Source organism: Bacillus rossius (assembly GCF_032445375.1).
Source record: "Bacillus rossius redtenbacheri isolate Brsri chromosome 4 unlocalized genomic scaffold, Brsri_v3 Brsri_v3_scf4_2, whole genome shotgun sequence".
In the NCBI taxonomy this organism is placed as follows: Eukaryota; Metazoa; Arthropoda; class Insecta; order Phasmatodea; family Bacillidae; genus Bacillus; species Bacillus rossius.
Genome location: NW_026962011.1, coordinates 5,208,356 through 5,220,610, shown reverse-complemented (window position 1 = coordinate 5,220,610; position 12,255 = coordinate 5,208,356). Strand labels below are relative to the sequence as shown.

Genomic DNA, 12,255 nt, shown 5'->3' with positions numbered 1-12,255 from the left:
TAGTGTCCTAATTCTGTAAATTCAGGGAAATTGGTCAGGGAAGGTCAGGAAATTTCCTTGAAATATGGGAAAGTTAATGGAAATTTCCCAGTGATAGTAATTTCGAGAAATATATTATTATGCTCTAGTCTGCCATCACTCAGACTGTGAAAGCATTTTTTTTTTCAGATGGTATTTTAGAGCATAGTCATACACACTATAAAATGGCATATGTAAGGTTTTGTTTGAACTAGGCCAGCTATGTGGGGTGGTGAAGCCTGGATTTCCTTTATTTCATTAAGAAAATTCCAAAAATATGTAAGTTATTTTTAAAAATAGTTAGGGATATTTTGAGTTGTGGTAGGAAAAAGTCAGGGAAATTTTATTATAGATGTGTATGAACACCTTGATAGAGCGAGTGTTGTTAAGGTCTAACTTGTGATTTGGAGTGCCTTGTCTCTTGAGCCCTTACTTTCTTGAGACAGTGAGTCTGTTGGGTTGACGAGTGAAAGTGTACATTGTCTTAGTTTCCTTTGGCCTGCTCTTTCAAAATTGTTTAATGTTAATAGTTTGTTAATTATTTTGCAGCATGGCTTGCTATAGATGGTTTGCTATATATAATTTTGCCTCTTGGCTATCAAGAGTAATGTAGTCAAAAATTTTGTAAAAGTTAATTTCATTGTAATGTTAAATGTTTCACTTGAGTTATTTGGCATGTTGTATTGTGAGTTATGGGTTATAAGTAATTTGTAATAATCCAGGATTCACACAGGGAACCAGTAACAGTTTGGTTCAAGCCTAAAAAAACATGGGTTCGCACACCCCTATTACTATAATCAAGTTACAATTAAACTATTAAACTAAGCTAAGTATTTTATCTACAATCAATTATGAAAGCATATCTTGCTTTCTGTCCTTGATCAGCAACGTAGCGCACTTCGCCGACCACTTCCTGGAGGTAACACAGTAACAAAACTTACATTTTCAGAGTCACTGCTACTGTCCTCAATTGTTGCTTCATGAGATCTCCCCACCAACCCTATCAGTTCTGAACCCACCCCACTGTCTACAGACTCTGCAATTACACCACACGTTGACCTCTTACGAAAGTTTCCACCAAAGAAGAACGAGTCCGTGGCAATACTTTCCGCACCCGATTCACTCGCACCATCAAATAGCGACTCGTCTGTTTCACTGACACTTCCCGGTCTTGAGTCGTGCTTCTTATGCCTCAGAGACTCGTTGGAATCAGTGCTGAGGTACCCAGAGTCTTCCGGTTTCGTCCCTACCCTTGCCACTATCCTTCGCCAGTTTTTCTTCACCGATTCACTTCCACGCTTGTCCCTCATGTGCCGCAGTAGGTCCTTGGAGACTTTCAGTCTGGTCTCTCGTACACTGCCTGGATTTGGAATGCAGTTGCTTGACTGTCCTGCTGGTGTCCGTAGGATGAACTGTCCATTGATGCCTACTGGCTTCACTAGGTCTGACTGTGGCATCACGCAGAATTCTTCGTAGTCTCCGCCACCACCATCAGAAGTGTTGAGGCTGTCAACAGAAGCACCAGACCCGCTGGAGAGAGAATCTGGACAAGCGGTAGTGGCAGATGAGAGGGTGGATTCTCCGCCGTAGGATACAAGATGAGGTACAGAGGATCGCTGCCTACGTGCAGAGCTGTCTGATGGAGCAATTCTCTCGTGCCTGATGCTTCTGTCCGCCCCGTTTTTTGGCGGTAAAGGTGGCTTGGGGTTTTTAGGTGGTAACGAAGGTGTTTGTGTATTGTATGCAGGTCTAGGTGGAGGAGGATCTTCGTAGTAAGGGCATCTGGTTTTGGGTGGTAAAGGTGGAGGAGCTATTTCATTCTGATAAATTAGTGGAGGTGAAGGCCGCCTTTGCCTCCGTGCCAGTCTATCGTCAGGATCTATAATCCTGCCTCGCCTCCAAGAGGCTACACAGTATTCTGTATCGCTACGGAAAGATTTGGTGGACCCAGCCATGCTGGACGTATCATCCACGCCATTCATGCGACGAGACCTAAACTCGTAAATTTCACGCAAACTGCCAAATTTTCTGTCCAAAGGAGATGTAACGAACATTTCGGGGGAACCATTAGCTTGAGTGAGAGTATCACTCCGGAAGCTGCCTGTTGAACGTAGGAGGATTTGCATTGGCCTCTCCAGTGAGTCAGGATAGTTTTCCGCAACTGTTTTTTCTCCAGCATCTGGTTTTATTTTTATTGGTTTTCTGTCCAGCGTATCTGGCTCGAAGGAATCAGAGTCATCTGGATTTTGTTGATAATTCTCTGGTGAGTCTTCCACACAAATAGTTAGATGACCGGGCTCATCATAACGTATTCTGGGGCCGCTGGGAGAAGAGTTGCTGCTATTGCTTGGTGAACTCCTGGAATTGTAACCATCATTTACATATACCTCACTTACCAGGCTGTAACCAACATTGTTCAGTATCTCAGGTAGGCTGAGTAGCTTTATTTCATTGTTGGTCATATCACTGCCACTATTTGGTATTATTGCCTCATAGTCATGCTCATCTAAAGGAGGGTGCAGTGTAAATTTATCATTGTGTAAACCATTACAAATGTTTTTGGTGGATGATGTTTGACTGTTAATAAAGGAAGGCAGTTTCTTATGTAAATCACTATATTCTCTTGGTGTGGATGTAGCTTTCTCCATTGTTGCTGTTCTCTCTAAACTGTCCGCCTCATATTCCAGACCTTTGCCTACATCTAGTCCTCTCTGAACCACCATTTCTTTGATGACTGCATCCATGAGCTTAGTTCTGACCGGTGCCACCATGTCATCAGGTTCATTGTTTTGTGTTGGAGGCAGTACAGGAATGGGAGGTGGTTTCGGTGGACTTTCTTTTGGCCTTTGAATTGGTGGTGACTTTTTGTGACTGTCGTCTGGTTGTGGTGGAGCTTTTTTCTTAACTCTGGGTGGTGGGAGTTGTGATTTCGCATCGGGCACATCTTCTAACCACTTCCTGATACTGAGCTGTTTGCTTTCAGACGAGCAACATGCACGACATGCAGGGAAGTCGGGCAAAGGTTGTGTGAGAGGAAGTGGCATATCAGCGGCACATGATGAGCAGTCTATACAGCCTCTTTTCCGGCTGTTCTCCCTTTTGAGACTGACTGTAAATGGTGGAGGTATTTCCTCCTCAGGTATCCTAATCAGGCTTGGCAAAAACCGTTTTGCAGACATTTTGTGCTTTGCAATAGAAATAACTTCTCTGATTTTGGTAAGGAACTCTATGGCTGCTGCTGGAGGATCCTGTAACACACAAATAGGTACATACTTTGTTAGTTACTTTTAAACAACTATCGTGAGACGGTTTTCATTTACAAGGGGGAGCGTGATGACATCAGTATTATAAAAACTGGCAGTGTTTTATATCATACTCTATATTCACTAAACATATTTCAAATTTTTATAGTACCTTAAGAAATTCTCTTTTATATTACATTTTTCTTATTTGTGAGTCCTTTGTTTTTTATTGGCACATGTTTTAACTTCCAAAGTGTGTCTTTGGTGGACAAGTCCAACTAGTTTGTAAACAAATTCCAAATCAGCATCAGGTAATGCTAAAGTAATCTTTTAGTGCAAAAACCAGGCTAAATTTCACATAACATGTGAATGATTTGTGCTACCAACCTGCCACAAAACCGGTAATGGACAAAATCATGTGCAAATTTTTAATCAGAAAGTCAAGGCCACAGGTCCTTTAGCATTGCAGCTCAGTAGTATATGATAGCCGGAGCTGGCCCAGGCGCCAGGCGCGTGGTGGTGGTGTCGGAGTCCGCCATCTTGGATTGTGACGTCACGGCGGCAAAAATTACTCAAAATTCCTCAAAAATGCCTCAAAATGACTCAAAATTGCCCGTTTTAAGAAAAAAATTCCCGTTTTCGAGGGAAAAATTCCCGTTTCGAGGGAAAATTTCCCGTTTTATTCCTTAAAAATCCCAGCGGCTGAAAATTCCTAAAACTGGCTTAAGCATCCTTAACTCAAGCCAACGTTAAGCCATTTATAGGATTATGACGTCACCGCTGCAGTTTCCGTTACGCCCGCCATCTTTAAATTTACTATCCAATTTTAATGAAATAGAAAAAATTTTTAAATTTATAAAAAAATTCAATTAATAAAATTTTAATAAAAAATATTTAAAAAACATACGTTAACGACACGGAGCTCGGTGTCCTCGGTTCGAACCAGGTGAGGGCGAAAAAAAATAAAAATGGCGACCGATCCTTCCACCACGGAAGTCACCTACAGACTAACCTACCACCACCAATAACAAGGTCAACTAGTATGATGTCATGTCCGCCATCTTGTCTTTGTCTGCTGGTAGCCATCATCATCTTGTTATCGTCGGCGAGAGTGCGCTGACGCCATGTTAGTTTAATTCTTATCCGCTAGAGTGCAGTAATAATTTATTATTGCTGTGTCACCCGCCATCTTGTCATTTGGCCGCCATCTTGGAATCGTGTAATTATTTAGCTAGAAATTCGGGAAAAATTCCAAAATTCATTAAATAAATCACTCATTAATTTACAGATTGATTCGATCAGTTTCAGTCCTTGGTTCGATACCCGACGAGAGTAAACAGTCGATCCTTCCTCCATGAAAGCTACCTAGACTGATCTATCACCACCAATACCAAGGTATATATCGTCAACTGGTATGACATCATGTCCGCCACCTTGTCTTCATCCACTGGAGACCACCATCTTGTTTTCGTCTGCTAGAGTGTGCCGATATCATGTAGTATAATTATCTGGTCACCACACCTTTGACCTTGACCTTGAAATTTGACCTTGACCTTGAAATTTGACCTTGACCTTGAAATTTGGCCTTGACCTTGAACTTTGACCTTGACCTTCAAATTTGACCTTGATCTTGAAATTTGACCTTGACCTTGAAATTTGACCTTGACCTTGAAATTTGACCTTGACCTTGAAATTTGACCTTGACCTTGAAATTTGACTTTGACCTTGAAATTTTACTTTGTCCTTGAAATTTGACTTTGTCCTAGTCGACCATCATGGATCTGACATTTTATGTTCAGTACATGCTACCAGGAGCTACCACCTGCTGGAGTACACCATCTTGTGCGTGTACTCGTATTATAGAGTACATTTCCATCTGGTTAATTTTATTATAACCCGCTACATTGCAGTAATCATTTATTACCGAGGTGCCCCCGCCATCTTGAAATTCGGACGCCATCTTGAAATCATGTAATTATTTAGCTAGAAATGCGGGAAAAATTCCAATAGTCTCCGAAAAAAAATCAATTAATTTACAAATTGAATCGATGGATCCCTGTCCACGGTTCGATTCTTGACCAGAGACAGTTGTAACTAATTATTAAATAAATGTTAGGTTCTGTTTTCCATTACCTTTCGCGGAGTTTATTAATCATTCACTCTACGAAAATCAACTCAAGTCATTATACCGGACCAACGAATTAAATCAGTGCCGATTAGCCTATTATGAAAGTCTAATTTTTCAATAATCTGAATAACATATAAGCCGTTCATGTACAAAGCCACACATATAGATCAATTGCCTTCAGTCCATGAGACCGAGTCATGTCATTATCAGACGTATAGGCTAGTCATTTCAGGACCACATGACCTTCGTAATCCATCGTGACATTTTTATACATTCTAAAGGACCAAGTAACCTTGTAAAATATTTTAGTAACACCAAGAGGTGATAAACTAGTAAATATTCAATCACTACATTTTGTACTACGCGCAATCAACAAAAAAGGAAGCACCAACAACGAAAAGACAGCTCATTTGGAAGCACCGACAACGAAAAGGCAGCACCGCCAACGTAAATACAGCACATTTGGAAGCACCGACAACGAAAAGACAACAGTGACAACGAAAAGACAGAACATTTGGAAGCACAGACAACGAAAAGGCACCACATTTGGAAGCACCAACATCTAAAAGACAACACCGCCATCGAAAAGGCAGCACATTTTGGAAGCACCGGCAACGAAAAGGCAGCACCGCCAACGTAAATACAGCACATTTGGAAGCACCGACAACGAAAAGACAGCGGTGACAACGAAAAGACAGAACATTTGGAAGCACCGACAACGAAAAGGCACCACATTTGGAAGCACCAACATCTAAAAGACAACACCGCCATCGAAAAGGCAGCACATTTTGGAAGCACCGACAACGAAAAGGCAGCACCGTCATCGTAAAGGCACGGACCGCAAGACCGGGTCATGTCAATATCAGACATAAAGACCATGAACTCAGTACACACAGTAAAAGGAATGTACACGCAGGAAAAAGGAATGTACACGCAGGAAAACAGAACGTACACGCTGGGAAACGGAATTTACACTCAGGAAAATGGAATGTACACGCAGGAAAACGGAACGTTCACGCAGGAAAACGGAATGTACACGCAGGAAAACTGAATTTACACGCAGGAAAAACGGAACGTACACGCAGGAAAAACGGAACGTACACGCAGGAAAACGGAAGGTACACGCAGGAAAAAGGAACGTACACGCAGGAAAACGGAACGTACACTCAGGAAAACGGAACGTACACGCAGGAAAACGGAACGTACACGCAGGAAAACGGAACGTACACGCAGGTAAACGGAACGTACACGTAGGAAAAGGGAATTTACACGCAGGAAAACGGAATGTACACGCAGGAAATCGGAACGTACACGCAGGAAAAACGGAACGTACACGCAGGAAAAACGGAACGTACACGCAGGAAAACGGAAGGTACACGCAGGAAAAACGGAACGTACACGCAGGAAAATGGAACGTACACGCAGGAAAACGGAAACGTACACACAGGAAAACGGAACGTACACGCAGGAAAACGGAACATACACGCAGGAAAACGGAACGTACACGCAGGAAAACGGAATTTACACACAGGAAAACAGAATGTACACGCAGGAAAACGGAATTTACACGCAGGAAAACGGAACGTACACGCAGGAAAAACGGAACGTACACGCAGGAAAAACGGAACGTACACGCAGGAAAACGGAAGGTACACGCAGGAAAAACGGAAGGTACACGCAGGAAAACGGAACGTACACGCAGGAAAACGGAACGTACACACAGGAAAACGGAACGTACACGCAGGAAAACGGAACGTACACGCAGGAAAACGGAATGTACACGCAGGAAAACGGAACGTACACGCAGGAAAATGGAATTTACACGCAGGAAAACAGAAAGTACACGCAGGAAAACGGAACGTACACGCAGGAAAACGGAACGTACACGCAGGAAAAAACGAAACGTACACACAGGAAACGGAACGTACACGCAGGAAACGGAATGATCACAGGCTCCAAAATTCATTGGCTCCAATATTCATTTACTCCAATATACATTGACTCCAATATTCATTGGCTCCATCAGTCATTGTCACCAACAGTCTTTTGGTTCCAAAAGTCTTTTGGCTCTAAATATATTTGGCTAGAATTCTTCGAGTCTAAGAGACTATGAGGCCACATGGCTACGAGTCTAAAATGATCTAGATATTTACGAGTTATACACGGCTTGCGAGGCTAGAGCTACGAAGCTTCTAGTTCACAAGTTTACGTGACTGCGAGGATACAGGACTACTAGTCTACATGAGTACTTGACTACGAAGCTACTCGTCTACAAGGCTCCAATTGCAGCATCTGTCTTTGTCAGAATTTTCTCTCTTGCTCCAACTGCACCACCACCATTATGTTATAAGATTACATGGATACTTGCTTACGTAGCTTCAAGTCTACGTGGCTCCAATATATCATGACTACGCGACTTCAAGCAATGAGGTTACGAGACTACGTGAATACAAATCTTCAAGTTTACGAGACTGCGAGGCTACAGAGCTACGAAGCCTCTAGAAAAAGAGTTTACGTGACTGCGAGGATAAAGGTCATCAAGTCTACATGAGTACTTGACTACGAAGCTACTCATCTACAAGGCTCCAGTTGCCGTATCTGTCTTCGACGGAATTTTCTCTTTTGTTCCATCTGCACCACCAGCATTATGTTATAAGATTACATGGATACTTGCCTACGTAGCTTCAAGTCTACGAGGCTCCATTACATCATGTCTACGCGACTACGAGCCATGAGGTTACGAGACTACGTGACTACGAATCTTCAAGTTGACGAGACTGCGAGGCTACAGATCTACGAAGCCTCTAGAAAACGAGTTTACGTGTCTGCATGGATACAGGAATACAAGTCTACAAGGCTACAATTACTACATTTGTCTTCGACGGAATTTTCTCTTTTACTACATCTGCTCAATCACCATTATGTTATAAGATTACAAGGCTACTTGCTTACGTAGCTTCAAGTCTACGAGGCTCCAATGCATCATGACTACGAGACTACGTGCCATGAGGTTACGAGACTATGCGATTGCAAGTCTTCAAGGTTACGTGACCCCGAGGCTATAGGACTACCAAGCTTCCAGAACGTGTGGTTACGAGACTGCATGACTAATTGGCGGCGCGGCTACGAAACTTCATGCCTCTAACTGACTACAATAGCACTATTCAGTGGTGAGAGTTAATTTATCTCATGCAAAGGTACTTGCTGCAAGTAGTTCCGCTTTTCAACATCAGATGACGTCACGTGTTGCTTGCAGGTAAATAATATTTATTTCTTATATGCGGGATGCTCACTATCGATCGCATAAGAAGGATGGCTTCGTTAGTCTCCAAGGAGAAGGAAGTTAGTCCTTCCTGCTAGTGCTTCTCAGATTTCTCACGGTCCACCATCTTGGATTGCGACGTTACGGCGACCATCTTTGATGGGTGTGACCTTGACCTTTGACCGAAACCGCAGGAATGATCGCAAGCACTCGGATTAATCATCAAAATATTGTTAAGAATAATCAGGAGCACACGGAGAAAACCATCACAATATTGATAAGAATAATCAGAAGCACACGGAGAAAAACGACACATGTTTTCTTTGATATCATAAAATTACAGGAAAAAAAATTTAAAAATAAAAATAAATTAATAAAAAAATTAAAAAAATTAAAAAATACATAAAATTCTGGCTTGTACTAAAACTCTATCTTTGCTCAACAATGATAAGTTTACAAGCTAGCAGAATCAGTTTATGTATTTTTTAATTTTTTTAATTTTTTTATTAATTTATTTTTTTTTTTTTAATTTTTTTTTCCTGTAATTTTATGATATCAAAGAAAACATGTGTCGTTTTTCTCCGTGTGCTTCTGATTATTCTTATCAATACTGTGATGGTTTTCTCCGTGTGCTCCTGATTATTCTTAACAATATTTTGATGATTAATCCGAGTGCTTGCGATCATTCCTGCGGTTTCGGTCAAAGGTCAAGGTCACACCCATCAAAGATGGTCGCCGTAACGTCGCAATCCAAGATGGTGGACCGTGAGAAATCTGAGAAGCACTAGCAGGAAGGACGAACTTACTTCTCCTGGGAGACTAACGAAGCCATCCTTCTTATGCGATCGATAGTGAGCATCCCGCATATAAGAAATAAATATTATTTACCTGCAAGCAACACGTGACGTCATCTGATGTTGAAAAGCGGAACTACTTGCAGCAAGTACCTTTGCATGAGATAAATTAACTCTCACCACTGAATAGTGCTATTGTAGTCAGTTAGAGGCATGAAGTTTCGTAGCCGCGCCGCCAATTAGTCATGCAGTCTCGTAACCATACGTTCTGGAAGCTTGGTAGTCCTATAGCCTCGGGGTCACGTAACCTTGAAGACATGCAATCGCATAGTCTCGTAACCTCATGGCACGTAGTCTCGTAGTCATGATGCATTGGAGCCTCGTAGACTTGAAGCTACGTAAGCAAGTAGCCTTGTAATCTTATAACATAATGGTGATTGAGCAGATGTAGTAAAAGAGAAAATTCCGTCGAAGACAAATGTAGTAATTGTAGCCTTGTAGACTTGTATTCCTGTATCCATGCAGACACGTAAACTCGTTTTCTAGAGGCTTCGTAGATCTGTAGCCTCGCAGTCTCGTCAACTTGAAGATTCGTAGTCACGTAGTCTCGTAACCTCATGGCTCGTAGTCGCGTAGACATGATGTAATGGAGCCTCGTAGACTTGAAGCTACGTAGGCAAGTATCCATGTAATCTTATAACATAATGCTGGTGGTGCAGATGGAACAAAAGAGAAAATTCCGTCGAAGACAGATACGGCAACTGGAGCCTTGTAGATGAGTAGCTTCGTAGTCAAGTACTCATGTAGACTTGATGACCTCTATCCTCGCAGTCACGTAAACTCTTTTTCTAGAGGCTTCGTAGCTCTGTAGCCTCGCAGTCTCGTAAACTTGAAGATTTGTATTCACGTAGTCTCGTAACCTCATTGCTTAAAGTCGCGTAGTCATGATATATTGGAGCCACGTAGACTTGAAGCTACGTAAGCAAGTATCCATGTAATCTTATAACATAATGGTGGTGGTGCAGTTGGAGCAAGAGAGAAAATTCTGACAAAGATAGATGCTGCAATTGGAGCCTTGTAGACGAGTAGCTTCGTAGTCATATACTCATGTAGACTAGTAGTCCTGTATCCTCGCAGTCACGTAAACTTGTGAACTAGAAGCTTCGTAGCTCTAGCCTCGCAAGCCGTGTATAACTCGTAAATATCTAGATCATTTTAGACTCGTAGCCATGTGGCCTCATAGTCCCTTAGACTCGAAGAATTCTAGCCAAATATATTTAGAGCCAAAAGACTTTTGGAACCAAAAGACTGTTGGTGACAATAACTGATGGAGCCAATGAATATTGGAGTCAATGTATATTGGAGTAAATGAATATTGGAGCCAATGAATTTTGGAGCCTGTGATCATTCCGTTTCCTGCGTGTACGTTCCGTTTCCTGTGTGTACGTTTCGTTTTTTCCTGCGTGTACGTTCCGTTTTCCTGCGTGTGCGTTCCGTTTTCCTGCGTGTACTTTCTGTTTTCCTGTGTGTAAATTCCGTTTTCCTGCGTGTACGTTCCGTTTTCCTGCGTGTACGTTCCGTTTTCCTGTGTGTACGTTCCGTTTTCCTGCGTGTACGTTCCGTTTTCCTGCGCGTACGTTCCGTTTTTCCTGCGTGTACCTTCCGTTTTCCTGCGTGTACGTTCCGTTTTTCCTGCGTGTACGTTCCGTTTTTCCTGCTTGTACGTTCCGTTTTCCTGCGTGTAAATTCCGTTTTCCTGCGTGTACATTCTGTTTTCCTGTGTGTAAATTCCGTTTTCCTACGTGTACGTTCCGTTTTCCTGTGTGTACGTTCCGTTTTTCTGCGTGTACGTTCCGTTTTCCTGCGTGTACTTTCCTTTTTTCCTGCGTGTACCTTCCGTTTTCCTGCGTGTACGTTCCGTTTTTCCTGCGTGTACGTTCCGTTTTTCCTGCGTGTACGTTCCGTTTTTCCTGCGTGTACGTTCCGTTTTTCCTGCGTGTACGTTCCGCTTTCCTGCGAGTAAATTCCGTTTTCCTGCGTGTACATTCCGTTTTCCTGCGTGAACGTTCCGTTTTCCTGCGTGTACATTCCATTTTCCTGAGTGTAAATTCCGTTTTCCAGCGTGTACGTTCCGTTTTCCTGCGTGTACATTCCTTTTTCCTGCGTGTACATTCCTTTTTCCTGTGTGTACTGAGTTCATGGTCTTTATGTCTGATATTGACATGACCCGGTCTTGCGGTCCGTGCCTTTACGATGACGGTGCTGCCTTTTCGTTGTTGGTGCTTCCAAAATGTGCTGCCTTTTCGATGGCGGTGTTGTCTTTTAGATGTTGGTGCTTCCAAATGTGGTGCCTTTTCGTTGTCGGTGCTTCCAAATGTTCTGTCTTTTCGTTGTCACTGCTGTCTTTTCGTTGTCGGTGCTTCCAAATGTGCTGTATTTACGTTGGCGGTGCTGCCTTTTCGTTGTCGGTGCTTCCAAAATGTGCTGCCTTTTCGATGGCGGTGTTGTCTTTTAGATGTTGGTGCTTCCAAATGTGGTGCCTTTTCGTTGTCGGTGCTTCCAAATGTTCTGTCTTTTCGTTGTCACTGCTGTCTTTTCGTTGTCGGTGCTTCCAAATGTGCTGTATTTACGTTGGCGGTGCTGCCTTTTCGTTGTCGGTGCTTCCAAATGAGCTGTCTTTTCGTTGTTGGTGCTTCCTTTTTTGTTGATTGCGCGTAGTACAAAATGTAGTGATTGAATATTTACTAGTTTATCACCTCTTGGTGTTACTAAAATATTTTACAAGGTTACTTGGTCCTTTAGAATGTATAA

General features: G+C 42.4%; 1 protein-coding gene across 1 annotated transcript in view; it reads right to left on the bottom strand.

Annotated features, from left to right (window-relative positions):
• Positions 1–1,045: 1,045 nt before the first annotated feature.
• LOC134542274 (uncharacterized) overlaps positions 1,046–12,255 on the bottom strand; it is a 153,677-nt gene continuing 142,467 nt past the window's right edge. The window contains exons 9-10 of the mRNA XM_063386395.1: positions 3,129–3,266; positions 1,046–1,054 (exon numbers count right to left, since the gene is read on the bottom strand). Coding sequence (XP_063242465.1) covers positions 1,046–1,054; positions 3,129–3,266 — 147 coding nt within the window. The remainder of the gene's footprint in view (positions 1,055–3,128; positions 3,267–12,255) is intronic.